Source organism: Schistocerca piceifrons, chromosome X, assembly GCF_021461385.2.
Source record: "Schistocerca piceifrons isolate TAMUIC-IGC-003096 chromosome X, iqSchPice1.1, whole genome shotgun sequence".
Classification (NCBI taxonomy): Eukaryota; Metazoa; Arthropoda; class Insecta; order Orthoptera; family Acrididae; genus Schistocerca; species Schistocerca piceifrons.
In genome coordinates this window covers 755,095,832-755,111,873 of record NC_060149.1, presented here as the reverse complement: position 1 = coordinate 755,111,873, position 16,042 = coordinate 755,095,832, and the positions used below count along the sequence as shown (strand labels likewise).

Here is a 16,042-nt window from a genome sequence, read left to right as displayed (position 1 = left end):
TATGGTCAGAAGGTCTATTTGATTACAGATCATCAGCCTTTGATGGCTTCCTTCAATCCTTCCACACCTGTCTTGAAGATTGCAACTTTGGGCTCTGTTGTTGTTGTCTACTTATCAATACTGCTGGGGCAACTACTTCTGACCTAGCTCTTCATATTGTTTTGGAATACATGCACCATGTATGGCCATGTGGTTTGAAAGAAATGCCCTACCCACTGACATGTTGTTTGTCACTCAGTATCTACAGTCATGTGTTCTGCTGTTGCATACGGAGAATGACAATGCACGTCTTGTGATTCCCCACTCCCTGCAGTGAGTAGACAATGGACCACAATTCACATCAGCTGATTTTCAACAGTTTTGTGCAGCTAATAGCATCCACCATGTGACTACTACAGCTTTTTGCCCTCAGTCTAAGGATGAAGAGGAACAGTTTATTTGAATGTTCAAAAGTCACATGGAGAAACTCCTCCTCCCACAGAAGGGAGCAAGCCTTAAAGAATTTTCTGTCCTCCTACTGCTCCTTGCCACATGATGATAAGCCGCTGGCAGAATTATTACACAGTTGTGGACACTGTACCCTGTTGCATCTCCTGTGGCTGCCATGGAAACAATTCATTCCACCTTGTCAGAAAAGTTTCAGCAGCAGGATCAAGTCTTCTTTAAAGTGCTTGACAGGAAACAGTGTTGGGAACATGGCATCATTACAAAAGCCATCAACTGATCTTTTTACATCAACCAGTGTTCCACTATGCTGCATCAGCATCACCAGAACCAGCTGCAGTGCACTTCCAAGTATGTTAGTGATTCTGCCACAGAATTTTTGCCCACAGATAGATTATGCTACTGGGGTCCACACCAGCAGTCACCTACACCTCTCCGCCACTCGCGGCTAGCACCATCCACAGTAGTGCCGGTGAAGGTAGACATCCCACTGCCATCGTTGACATAACAAATGTCGGCATCCATCCTGCAGCCTGAACTGTGTCCCCTTGCTGCTCACTTGATCAGAGTGTCAGCTTCTCAGGATGCAGGCATGCACCCTGTGACTGGTTTTTCAGTCGGTGTTCCTGGTCACTCGCAAGTGGGGTGCGGACAGGGAGCTGCCATTGGCTACTGTTACGGTCTCCTCATCTGCACCTGCATTCATTCTTCTGGTCACTTGCCCCACACAACGATGGTGCAGAAGTTTGGGGTGGTATTTGGGGGGGGGCTTGTCGTCAGACAAGCGAGGTGCCAAAGTGCCAAAGCAAGGTTGGTACTTCACAACCACAAGAGAAAACAGTTGCTACATGCTGCATCAACAAAGGAGTGACACTGTGTAGCCACACCCAGAAACCTTTCACTACACTGCTGCAACCACTTAGCAGAGTACCATGCAGCCCAATCTGCAATCATCGACTAAGATGACAGCATCATCCTCTACTAGGCCAGTTGTGTGATCAGTGTATTAGGCAGAACTCAACATGAAGATAATTGCTAAATTTACTTTGAGTGAGACACTTGTATTTTATCTATATCAAGTGATATGTTAATGTTCAGAGACAGTACTAAATACTAACAATATTCCCACGGAAATGGATGGTACAAAGTTAAGTAATTCTCCTTATCTATGTTGTAACAGGCTGAACAAATATTTTATGCTTTAGAGTATCCACTTTGTCTCCTCCCACAGCAAAATAAAGAAACAAAACTAATTAAAAATATGATGAGAACAGTGGAACAGTATCTCGCACATGTGCGCTCTCTCTCTCTCTCTCTCTCTCTCTCTCTCACACACACACACACACACACACACACACACAAATTGTATATGTTTCAAATTTAATACTAGTATCTTCAAACCCACTCCTCTTGCCAGCTACCAGTGAGTTACAAGTGGCAAGTTGTTACTGCAGTACTGGAGGTGCAACAAAACAAATAAAACCATCCAGGAACTAGAAGCAATTATTTCATTGGAATCCTTATTGTGAACAGTGTACTATAGATGGTAATGGCAAAGAGTGTTACTTCCTTAACACTTCACACGAGGAGCACCAGTCTTATGTTCAAACTTCTCAAACAGACCTTCACCAACACAGTGCATTAAAAACTACTGAAATTTTCATAATAAAATCTGCTTTAGAACTGACTCCAGCAAGGTTAAGTTGTTGATGGTGTATAAATACCCTACACAGAGTGACTACGGAGCTTACTGACCACTACGACCCAGATTGGTGGACCATTAATACCAACATCTTTCTTACACAGTTTTTTTAAGGTGATGCTTCAGTACTTATTGGAGTATGAGATGCAGAATCAAGAGCCACTGACACTGCTAAATCCCAGTATCATAAGAAAGGTCGGAATCATTGGACCTGAAGTAAAACATATCCCTCTCCATGATATAACAGTTGGAGAAGGATATCAGATCCAGGTGGTCTGTGGTGGTAGTGTTGGCAAAAGACAGTGCCATTGTATAGATGACTCTCCTCACCAAGCAGAGGCCCATTTTTCATGCATATTACCAGTTTTAAAGTGTCAACAATCCCCCTAATAACCCTTTTGGATTTAAGAGAATGAGACTTCTTAAATTTTTTCAGTACCAAAAAGATAGTCTGACATGCTATTTGTATTCTGTCCCTACTGGTTGTCTATCTTTCTTTAGTGGTTTTCTTGGGAGGACTCAACAGTCAACTATTTTTTGTTTGGTTGATTGTTGATACCCACCAGCAGCACGCCCATTCTGCTGAGAAACATTTCATCTTCATCCTGCGAGTAGACAGATAAATTTAGGTTTATCCAGAAAGTGGCTCCCCATTACACAGCAAACATATTACATCTTGGTGGCAGATGCCCAGAGGTTGCCTGCCAATGACAGTTTAACCTCAACAACTAACAGAGACAAAAATTTGTTCCTTGCAAGAACGTCAATGCTCCAGTACACTAGTCAAAAATTTCTATTGGTTTTTTGGCTGCAGTAAGCACCTAAAGCTGTTAAATGCATCACCTAGCCTCCACTTGAAGTTTTCACAAATGAAGACTTCACTACAAAATTTTATGGAGCAATTTTCTAATAATGAAGAGATCTTGCAGCTGAGGTATTATAAACTTGCCTAGCAACTCAAAGACTCAGTGGAACAAATAGGTTAGTCACTGAAGCACTGTAACAAATATGTATGAGAAGACTGCATAAAGAACTGCAGTTTGGGGTTCAAACATCTGTCCTACTGTAGCTATGTTACAGCAAATTAAGCAAGGTCTGAATGACAAGTCAGATCTGGTGGCCAGGCAAATTGAGTGAATCAATTAATTCCTTTTGCAAAAGATTTTAAGTGGGGTGAAATTAATGTTAAGTTAATGGCACTATTTGTATGTTTCAAACTTGTGTGAATCGGTTCAAAATTTTGTAAGAGGGTAGACAAATTCATTTAATTAATGGTCATCCTCTTGTTCTATGAAAGGTTTATCCATTTCCATGAGATAAGCAACATAGTTCAAAAGGCAGTACAAAAACCTACACTGGATCAGTCATAAAAGTCAACAAAAATCTACATTGGTTGCCAAGCTATGGTACTCTAATGTCAAACTTTTGGTATAGCGAAAGTTGGGAACCAGAATGAAAAATGCTCCTACCATATCACATAGTGGCGAATATGTCCCGGGCAGAGTTGGGGATGTAAAAGAACGGAACTAGCTTTCCAATTCGTTTGACAGCTTCAAAGACATTTAAATCAAAATATCTTGACCTTCCCCCCCCCCCCCCCCCCCCCCCCCCCTAGTGTGGGGCAGCAAGGACACCAACAGTAGAGGTGAGTACCTTCTTGAATTTCTCTTGTCTAACAACTTGGAGGTCCTGAACAGGGGTGACGAACCTACATTCAGGAATAGCTAAAGGGAACTGACATAACTTTTGGTTCCATGATGATTGGCAGCTATGTCAAACAATGGCATGTGGCATTAGAGCCATCCTCATCGGACCACATGTACATTAAATTCAAGGTTGAAATGGGAATCAGACAGACCATGGCCTATAGGAGCCCCAAGAAAATAGACTGGGAGACATATAGGAGGGACCTTGACTTAAGCTTATCGGAAATTAAAACCTCGATAAGGAATCCAGTAAGTTTGAAGAAGTAGCAGGGGCTGTAACCTCTGCCATAGTGACCTCATACCAGGACAACTGCTCAGTCACCAAGAAGTGCACAAATAGGAGTGTGTCTTGGTGGAAAAATAACTTGGAAACATGAAGAAAACAGGTACGAAGACTGTTTCACCTTGTGAGACAAAGGATAATGGGCAAAATATTATAAGGCCCTTGTCAACTAGACAAGCAAAGGAGGCATTCTGTGAGGAACTAGAAGACAGACTTCACAAAATCCTCACTAGAGTACCAACCAATCCAGGAGGTATGTTGAGGAAGGAGGATGTGGAATATACAAAGACAGCACGTGAGACGCTGGAACTGCTCCTTAATACTCGCTTTCCTCAATGTGCTCTGGCGGATAACATAGAGCAGAATGTGATCCCTGAAAGACAATGGTTCTCAGGCACTCCAAGAGAGGACTGGGAATTGGCCATGGAGTGTGTCAACTTCAGTAAAATCCAACGGGCAGTGGGAACATTTCAACTGTTCAAGTCACCTGGCCCAGATGGAATCTTTCCAGCTCCCCTGCAACAGGCAGGAGACAATCTTATAAGAGTGCTATACAGGTTATTCAGGGTTAGCCCAGCGGCAGGAATTTTCCCAATACATGCAGGGCAGTGAAGGTTGTCTTTATTCCAAAGCCAGGGAGAATTGATCATACCAAGGCCAAGGATATGAGACCAATCAGTTTATCCTCCTCCATTCTTAAAACATTGGAAAAAACAGTTAATGTACATGTTGAGGAGAGGAGGCCAACTAGGGAGAGGAGGCTAATTGGGGTTTCTCTACATTCAAACCAACATGCATATCAACCAGGTAAATCATGTGAGACAGCTCTCCATCAACTCATTGGGAGGGTGGAAAGAGCACTCCACTTTAAAGAAACAGCCCTATGCATCTTCCTGGGCATCGAGGGGCTTTTAGTAACACAATCTACGATTTCATGGTTAGGGCAGAAGAGCTGTTTGACCTAGGGACCACTATATGTAGTTGGACTAGCGCCATGCTTAGTGGGAGGAAGATGGAGGCCAGGGCACAGTGATGAATGAAAAGATGGTAATTAACACCACTAGGGGTAGTCCACAGGGTGGAGTTTTGTCCCCTTTACTGTGGAATCTAGAGGTGAACGAACTCATTAAGGAAATAAATTACAGACAATGCTTTTGCCAAGGTTACGCAGATGACCTTGTCATAGTAATACTTGGCAAATTTACTGACAAAGTTAGGAATATAGCACAAGGCGCACTGGACATTGTGCAGGACTGGTGCATTAAACAGGATCTAATGGTTAGTCCTAAGAAGACTATTGCAGTACCATTCACGAAGACGCACATCCAACACTCAAGTTGGAATCTAAAGCTTTTCGATAAAACTCTAGCTGTGAAGGGGATAGTGAAATAGCTAGGGGGTAATCTTAGATGAGAAACTAACATGGACCTCTCACATTAAGTGCATCTGCTCCAAGGTGAAAGGTACCAGAAGAACTTGTGACAAAAACTGGGGCCCAAGTCCCAGAGGTAAGCACTGGATATACACCACGGTGGTTACACCTAGGATCTCCTACAGGGCCGTAGTGTGGTGGAAGAAGGTAGAACAGCAGGTTGCAGCTAAGGAGCTTGCTAAGGTGCAGAGACTGGCCTGCTTAGCCATAACAGGCGGAATTAGCAGCACACCAACTGCTGGAATGGAAGCCATGCAGGGCATGCTTCCACTACATCTTTGTGTCAAGATGGAGGCAGCAACTGGTGCAGACAGTCTCAAAACTGGTAAAAACTGGATCTCACTGGGATATCCAGAATCACACACTAAAATAATGAGCGAGGTAAATATAAGAATAGCAGGGGAAATGCTGGCTGACTATATAACAACTCCTAACTGCTTCAACAAGCCTTACATTACAATAATTAGAAGCAGGGAGCAGTGGGAAAAAACAGTTTGACATCATACGTGGGACATCGTCTGGTTCACTGATGGGTCGAAATCAGACCAAGGCGCTGGGGTTACAGTGTACAGGGTTCAGCCAAGACTGGAGGGCATCATTTCTCTACCAAAACTGGCCTCTGTATTCCAAGCTTAAATTACCGCACTCAGGGTGTTTGTGGAGGAGAATATGCATATGTGTATTCGCGGCGACCGAACCCAGTTCCCTCTGAGCAGCCATAGCATACGGATCTCCGTGCCGGCACGTTCACAGGAGCTCAGTCCGTCAGTTCACCTGACGATGGCGACATGTATGATCGCCGAAAAATTGTGCCCGTTGGACACTATAGACCGGCAGCACACCCGTGGATATTTTGATAAAAATGATTGTTTTTTTAACAAAACTTACATAATTTTCTGTTGATAATAGGATCAGGCAGTAGACACTAACTGAACAGCTCCCAAAAATGGCACTGCAAAACAATTAACTTCTCGAAATCTATCAGTTAAATGTCAAAGACTACCATCCTCGACAATTTCACGTTCACTCTGGGGGTTGGTATTTACTGATTAAGTTAATTAATTTGAAACGAGCTTACACTGTGTGTAACACTTCACTCAGTGCCTGTGTTTTCATCAGGAGTCATACAAGACATTCCATGTGATGTAATTTGTGAAGACAATGTACTAGGTCATTATAAACACAACATTTACTCAAAAATATTATATGTAAGACTGAAATTGTTACTAAGAAGTACCTGTAGAACACAGAAAACAATGATGCTTTTAAATTAATAACAAGCTACTGTTGGGAAAGGAATCGATACAAGTAACTATCCAAAAAATATGTAACAATGAAACTGACCCTATATCAATGTATGTTAAAAAAAAAGTCCTCAAATAATTCTCTATCATTAGGGTAATTTACAGTTTCCCATACATCATCATCATCATGTGTTCTGCCAAAAGGCAGGTTTTCACATGGTAGTTCTCCAGGCTGTCCGGTCTTCTGCCATCCTCTTCAGGTCTGCATAATTTCCTCTTCCCTTTATGTTGTCTATCGTCTTGTATCTCCTTCTTCCTCTCAGTCCTCTCCCACAAACCAATCCTTCCAAGGCATTCAATGAATGTCCCAACCAGTTCTTTTTCCTTTCTCTTACAACCTTCAGCAGACATCATCTCTCACCAACCCTTTCCAATAATCTTTCATTACTCACTCTTTCCATCCAGCTTATTCTCTCCATTCTCCTCCACATCTACATCTCAAATGCTTCTAACCTTTTTTCATCCTCTTGTCTCAGCATCCATGTTTCTGCCCCATATAGTGCCACACTCCAGACGAAACATTTGTCAAGCCTTTTCCTTAGACCTTTATCTAATTTGCCACATGAGAGTCTGCTCTTTCTGTTGAATGCCTCCTTCGCTATGGAAATTTGCGTTTTCACCTCCTAGTGACGTCTCAAGTCTTCAGTTATTGTGCTTCCAAGATATTTAAATGCACTTACTTGGCTAATGGTAGATTATCCTATTTTAACATTGGACAGTCTGTGTCTTGTACTGATGACCATACTCTTTGTTTTTGCTGTGTTTGTTTGCATCCCATATTCCACACAACCTTCACTCAGATCTTTCAGCATGTTATTCACTGTCCGCTCACTTTCTGCCACTAATACCACGTCATCAGCAAATCTTATACATTCTATTCTCTTTCCACCAATACATATTCCTCTTTTCCCATCTAAGCCTTTCGCAATAATCTTTTCAAGGTATGCGTTCAACAACAGTGGGGAAAGGCAACAACCTTGTCTAACACCGCGTCCAATGCTGCTTCCTTCTAACATTTCATTTCCAATCCTTATCCTCGCTTTCTGGTGTAAATATAGATTCTGTATCACTCGTCTCTCTTTCCAATCTACTCCTTTCCTCTTCAAAATATCCATCAGGTTATTCCACTGAACTCTGTCAAAAGCCTTTTCTCAATCTATAAAAACAGCAAAGATTTCCCTACCTTTTCTCATATAATTTTTAATATTGAAAAAAAAGTCAATTGTATGATAGATTCACATACAAATATACTCAACCCATATAAAAATAGTTCTTAACCAGTGTGACATAAAGTTTTAAAAATGTTTGTAGTGTATGGGAAACTTTCTCAAAATAGTCTAGGTCCAGAGAAAGTTTCCTATACACTACAAAATTTTTTAAAACTTTATATCACACTGGTTAAGAACTATTTTTATATGGGCTGAGTATATTTGTATGTGAATCTAGCAAATAACTGACAAATTTTTTTCAATATTAAAAATTCTGTTAAGTATTTAAACAAATATTCATATTATACCGCAAATCCAAACACACTCAATATAGTTTGCATACTGGAGGCATCATGATCAACTTCTCAAACCGCATTTCTTGAAGCACCACAAGATATTGAATGATTGATGAATTAAAACTTCAATTAAGCTACCGAAATATAAACTTCAACAAGAACAGCAGCTGATAAATTTGCTACAAATTACCAACAATTTTTTACTATAGCACACCAGAAAAGTAGAAATTTATAATGCACATCACAAGGAGTAGTAGCTGTGACATTTCACATTCAGTACTCTAAATCCATAAAATTAACAATAAAGCCAACAATGACACTCTGAAATTAGTAAAAGACATCTATCTTTAAATATTTCACTACATTTACATTCAATTTCCAAAGCTATCCTTCATATATATTGGTGCTAGACTGTGCAAAAGAATAAACATAAAAACATTCTGTAGTATATATATTAATAATAGAAAACAATAATTACATGCATCCTTCCAAGATGTGCACATGGGCAAAAAATCTGAAAACTGACATCCATCTGAGGCTATTGTCATTGGAGTTGTCAAAATTTTACGTTTTGTTACACATTTCTCACACTGCAATGAAACATTGTGTATGTTTAGAGAGTTAAAGCTTTCTGGCAGATTAAAACTGTGTGCTGGAGTGGGACTCCAATCTCGAACTTGGCCTTTCAAGTCCTGGTCTACGACACAGCTTTAATCCGACAGGAAGTTCCAATCACAGCACACACTCTGCTGCTGACTGAAACTGTTTTCTTGTAGAGATTTATTGGTAAATGAGCTAATATGCAAACATTGTCAGCTGAATCAGCCTGTTTTTTTAAAAAAGTAAATTGCACTGAATGTAAATAAATTTGATTCATATTCCCTATCCACTGCCAAAGTTACAGTGTGAAACTCAGTATTATTTCCCACTTATAAAATGCTTGGTTCTCCTACAGTTCGTGTATATGTGAGAAAGAAACTAACATTTAAATAGAAAAGCATATCTAATTAGACTTTCTATTATTTTAGATTGTTCTACATTTTATCTTAATGCAATTTCAAAAAAGCATGGGAAACAGACAATACTAAAGTTACACACTGCCTATGAGCACAAGGCACACACTGCAATATCAGTTATCTGGTTTGCTTGGACTTATAAGGAAGAAATTTCAATGGCAGTTTAGAACTAGTGATGTAAACTAAACATTTACCAAAACTCACCTACACTTACGGCAACAATAGACCAGAGGCTCAGGTCTAACGGTGATTAAACCCGGATCTGGCTTCACAACATCTGCACAGCTTTTTGGCAATATCTTGACTGTAACAATTTTCTCTTGTTATGTTGTACCCCAAATCAAACAAGTAAGGAAACTATTTTAGGTTGAATTCATACTAGATTCTTAAGAAGGCTGAAATGTGGTACAGTGGAACTTTGTTTACCTGGACCTCATTAACCGGATTAGAGGCAACAATCTATGACAATAACGATTAAATTTAAATTCAACCGAGTGCTATATACAGATCCTGGCTACGTGTCAATTAACAAGTTGACTCTGAGCTGTAAAGTACTGTATTGTCCTATTTGTTGAGAGTGTAAACTGGCAACAAAGAAAAAGGAAGTTGTAGTGTCCGTGGACAAAAATTTAGATGAACTGTAAAGGATGGATAAAGGAAAACTGTTGAAAAACATTGCTGCTGAATTTGTCATGAAGCATTTGCAAAGATTTCAGTATGCTCAGACATGCTGTGAAAAAACAATGACATTGGTTACAGTGTGATTTCTGATGATGAAATTATTGCCATTTGTTTATCTGCAAACAAAGATAACAGAGATGGTGGATTACCCGATGGAAATGGTGCTCACTCTAAAGGCATTATGACACACACGTAGGCAACAACACAGTTGGTCAAAATAATGATTTATTTCCATGACCATGAAGATTTGCTCCTTGATTTAGTCCTACAAGACTACATGTGTAAAAAAAACTCTTTAGCTGAACTGATGCTGGTGAAATCCCTACATTACGATGCTGCATGTAGGTGACACACAGATATGGCTCAAAAGAAATTTATTATTTCAGTGTATAAATCTCACGATTTTTTTCCTCGATATCTAGTTGTATGCAGTTCACTTGCAGGCCTCTGGTCCTCCTGCACTGGTACATTTAGGTTTGGAGTGTATAGTACAAAAGGACTCACTAATCTCCCTTTATTTGCTCTCCACAATGATGAGATTTAACACAACCTGTTATGTAAAAATACTTTATTCCATAATACACAAGACGCTACTCCACAGTACTTTACAAACTGTACATTTCTATCTGCTGTAGTGCTTGGCTGGCCAAGATATACTTCTGTTCACTATGGTATCTCTAGGACACCCGATGTATCTGCTCTTAATGGCCACTTGGCAGAACTTGCATGTATATAAAACCTGGAAAGTCCAGTTCCATACATCTGAAGTTACAATATTCCCAGAGAAGGAGAAGGTTATACTGTAAAAGCTGACCTATCCAGTTTGCAACATGCTACTAGATGGCACTTGGAGGGTGCAAAGTGGAACTCAACATACTCCCACTCTTAGATTAGATTCATTCCATAGACTCAAAAATGAGATGATTCTTCTGGGTCTGGAACATGTCAGAAAGTACGATATAAAACATTCGAATATAATACTCACTAACCTTATCTTTTGTCAGGAGATCGTCAAACAGATGAATACATTACAATAAACTGGAACTGCTAATATTTACAGAATACACAGTCAGGATGAAACATAGTTATGCACTTTTAATAAATTCATCTTACACAAAAATCTACTCTTGACTGTTTTGACCAAGTGCTCTCAAAACTGAAATCTAACAGACATTTTTACTCAAGCAGGTCTAATAGTCCTTGTTAAGATTTTCATCTATAGAGTAGAACGAGTTGCCCATCAAAAAGTCTTTCAAACTCTGTTTAAACCGTGCTTTAACTGAAACCAAGATTTTAATAATTGCTGGCAATTTATCAAAAATGGGGTTCCTGAATATTGGACCACTTTATGGACCAAGGTAAGTGATTTTAGGTCTTTATGTAGATTGTTCTCATTCCTCGTACTGACACTATGTATTGAGCTATTCGTTGGAAATAGATATATATTACTTGCAACAAATTTCATTAAGGAATAAATATACTGAGAAGCAGTGGTCAGAATACAAAGTTCCTTGAACAGGTTTCTATTAGATGTTCTCGAATTTACACCACAAGTGATACTTAGTACACACTTTTGCGCGCTAAAAACTTTTGCTTGGTTTGATGTGTTATCCCAGAATATGATCCCATATGACATAACAGAATGAAAGTAAGCAAAGTATGCAAGTTCTTTTTATATTTATTTTTCCTACATCTGACATCATTCTCACTGCAAATACAGACTTGTTTAGGCACTTCGGCAATTCTGTGGTATGCCCTTCCAAACTGAATTTATTATTGAGCTGTAATCCCAGAAATTTAACACTGCCAACCTCTTCAATCTGCATGTCTTCATATGATGTACACATGCTGGAAGGAAATCTCTTACAGATTCTGAACTGCATATAGTGGGTCTTTTCAAAGTTTAATGACAGTGAAGTAGCTTTAAATCATTTGTTAATGTCAGTGAAAATTTGATTAGCAGAAATCTGCACTTGACTAGCTACTTATTGCAATGTTTGTATTGTCTGCAAACAAAACAAACTTAGCATCTGGCAATGTAACAGATTTACGTGTACAAGAAAAAGCAAAGGACCCTAGATGGAACCTTGAGGAACATCATATGTAATTAATTCCCAATCAAACTAAGACAGACTGCTTACTGAACAGGCATTTCACAATGACAACCATTGTTTCTGGTTGGTTAGAGAAGACTCAAACCATTTCGTAGACTTACCAGTGACACCATAATATTCCAATGAGACTTCTCATTTTACGAAATAAATATAAATTTAATGAGCAACAAATGAAAATATCAATCCCAAACAAGGAAAACAATACAAATGAATATCACTAGATACAAAATCAGAGCACATAAAAATAAAATACAACATTTAGGCTACACAAAAAATAACAAAATATTACTGTCAGAACACATACAAAACATGAAAAATATTAACAATTAAAAAAGGTGGGGGGTGAGAGACAGAGGGAGAGGGGGAGAGGGAGAGAGAGGGAGGGAGGGAGAGGGAGGGAGGGAAGGAGGGAGGGAGGGAGGGAGGGAGGGAGGGAGGGAGGGAGGGAGGGAGAGAGAGAGAGAATATTATTGCCACACTGCATAAGAGTCATGAAGAGTGCTTAACATTTAGGCCAGAGAAAGCAGGAAAAATATTACTGCATCAATATGGTGATTAAGAAATTAATGCTGACAATAGTCACTCAATCCACAAGTGAAAATTTACAGTTTCTCAAGCTGAGATTGTGTCGTATGATTTGTTGCTGTAAACAGCAATTAGGTGATGGGCTTCTATTGTTTACCACCATACAAATGAGATGGAACACACAACTGATTCACTGCTAAGGCAGAAGAGACAGTTTTGCTGTAGGTCTCTTAATCTGTCCATAAGCAGTTTTTACTATCACTACACGCACACATTTGTCATGATTGGGAAACAGCTGCTCGACGACACCCAGCATCCACACCAAGGGAGGCAAGGATAACGTCTTGGTCAGAACATGAATGCCAATCCAGGGCTGCATTGTTCCCTCTGATGTGCATTTACTGCATTGCCACAGCTGATGCAAGTATTCAATAGATCACCTCTTCCAAGAGGACTGATGCAGCTGCTCTGTGCAACCTGTTTGCAGGAATCTTAAGGACAGAGGGTTCAGGATTGGCACAAACAGCTGTCCAATTAGAAAACGCCCATGACTGAGAGCAGATGGAGAATCTATGTCATGAGAGAGAGTACACAATGGCCTTGAATTTAAACACACTTCTACCCAAGTTAACAATGTACTCAGGTCTTCATATGTCAATACTGTGTTGCCAATGACACGTTTGAGATGTGACTTCATACATTTGAGCCCTGCTTCCCACAGTCCACCAAAATAAGGAGCATGAGGTCGAGTAAAATTCCAAGTGATATCCTCTGAGGTTGAAAAGTTCACCACACTCATCTGTAGCATCACAGCAGAAAAAAAGTTTAAGTTCATTGTGTGCACCTACACATGTAGTACCACTATTACCATACATGTGAGAAGGTTTTACTCTTCTCACAATGAATCTGCTCAGGACAGCCAGAAATGAGTTCATTACTAAGTCACTAACTATAGGTGGATGGCTTTGGTTGTCATACATAAAAACAAAGCAATATAGGCCTTGGTAGTAACTGTACACCATCTTCCACCATGCTTCACAATAACAGGGCCTACATAATCCACTCCACAAAACTGAAAGGATGAGACTGGTTTACTCTAGATGCTGGTAGTTGACCCACAAGTTGAACTGCAACCTAGGACTTATACCTAAAGCATTTCAAATATTTCCCGATGATGCTTCTGACTGTGTTCTGCCCATTGGGAATCCAAAACGTCTTATGGAACATAGACAGCGAAAGCTGTGACTCAGAACACAACTGATTTTCATGTTCATACACAGTGAGAATTTTTGTCAAATGATCTCATGTAGTATGATAATAGGATGTCACTCATCATACGGTACATTAACATTCATCAACCTCCCTCCCACTCATAAAATACCTTCTGGATCAATGAACTGGTGCAAATCTTCTAATTTGCCATTATGTGGAACAGAGGCATTGACCTTCAGCAAAGTGATCTCACTGCCACATTCACCATGTTGAACTATGCCAAAGGCTCTTTTGATATCATTTTGGCATTCTTGTGAGGTGACTGGCCCAGTTATTCTGTCTGCTTGTTGCAACCTATTCTTGTTAGAAAACCTCAGTGCATAAGCCAAAACCCTGTTGGTTTTCTTGAATAAAGAATATTTACACAGCAATTCATCATCAAGCTTAATGACCGAGCGAGGTGGCGCAGTGGTTAGACACTGGACTCGCATTCGGGAGGACGACGGTTCAATCCCGCGTCCGGCCATCCTGATTTAGGTTTTCCGTGATTTTCCTAAATCGCTCCAGGCAAATGCCGGGATGGTTCCTTTCAAAGGGCACGGCCGACTTCCTTCCCCGTCCTTCCCTAATCCGATGAGACCGATGACCTCACTGTCTGGTCTCCTTCCCCGAAACAAGCAACCAACCAATCAAGCTTAATGACAGATGCCAAGGATACTTGGGCACACATTCTTTCTGGTGTATCTTCTACCACAAGTCAAGGCCAACTGCTGCAGTCCAGGTCATAGTTTGATAGCCATGAAGGGCCAGACCACCACTGTGGGACTAATGCCACATGATAAGCTATCAGCAGGGCTGTCTTCTGATTTAACATGTCTCCAACTAGAAACTGTACTCAGTCCTAAATTTCACAGACCCTGTTGGCAACAAAAGTTTTCCAGTGACTAGGACTATGTTGCCGGCAATAGAGAACTATTGTGGAGCCCATTCCAGATGTACAACACTATTTTTTATGACGTCTAAGACAATTTCCACCTCGCAAATGAGTTGAGCAAAAAGCAGTGCACCACATGATTCCAGTCATGGTAGTGTGTGTTGTCCGACAGGTGCAAAACGAGATTTGGCTGCAGCCAACGAAACTACAACATTGTTACTGGGAAGAACATATCTGATACATACACAAGCACCATATAGCAACTGTGAAGCATCACAAAAAGATGGATTTTTAGTTTATCATATTGACGACAGGGAATGATCTTACTTCTATTCAAAATATCATTTACAGAAGGCAACTACACATAAAGGGCACGCCATTCATTAACTGGGTTGGATGGAAGAGTTTCACCCCAATCAAGACTTAGTTGCCCCAAGTACTGTCTGAACAGCTTGCACATTATGACTGCTGGACCCAGAAGTCCCAGTGGGTCAAAAATAGATGCTATGGTAGACATAACATTATGCTTGCTAATCTTTAAGCACTGATGATTTTTCAACTGCACAAGGCACTGAAATGTGTCAGAGTCAGGGTGCCATAAGATACCTAAAGTTTTATGGCTTCTTCGACAGTGAGATTACAAGGCAAATATGTTTCTCTTGTCCCGCACTGGAATTTGTTCCATAACTTCGTAACTATTGGAATGCCATTTCCTCAGTGGAAATTCCCCAAAAGCAGATAGTTGGGTCACCAAAGAAGTCTTTCACATAGCAGCTACACAACAAAGCTTATGATGCCACTGGAAACCTGTCCTGAGCTTCCACAGCCAACTGTTGTAGATATGTAGTCACAAGAAAGGCTGCAGGAGCAGTTCCATAAGTGACTGTAGGTAATTTATATTCCGGCATTGGTTTAGATGGCGATTCGTACCACTGAATTCTCTGCAGTTTCCTATCATCAGCATGGAGACAGAGAGACCTATTCATACATTTTTGCTAGGTCATCTGACAGACTCACATTAATTTTATAATATGGGACAATAAATCTGGTTGGATAGTGGGACCAACCATCAAGATATCATTGAGAGATACTCCATTGAAAGTGGCAGCAGGACCATGAAACACTACCCTCAACTTATTCATACAACTGCAGTCCATGGAAACAGTGTGATGTGGAAAGTAAAAC

At 40.2% G+C, this 16,042-nt stretch overlaps 1 protein-coding gene across 1 annotated transcript in view; it reads right to left on the bottom strand.

Annotated features, from left to right (window-relative positions):
* Positions 1 to 16,042, bottom strand: part of LOC124722986 (dual specificity protein phosphatase MPK-4) — a 136,680-nt gene that overhangs the window by 28,539 nt on the left and 92,099 nt on the right. Inside the window, exon 7 of the mRNA XM_047248155.1 lies at positions 9,596 to 9,695. Within this exon, the coding sequence (XP_047104111.1) occupies positions 9,596 to 9,695 (100 nt within the window). The remainder of the gene's footprint in view (positions 1 to 9,595; positions 9,696 to 16,042) is intronic.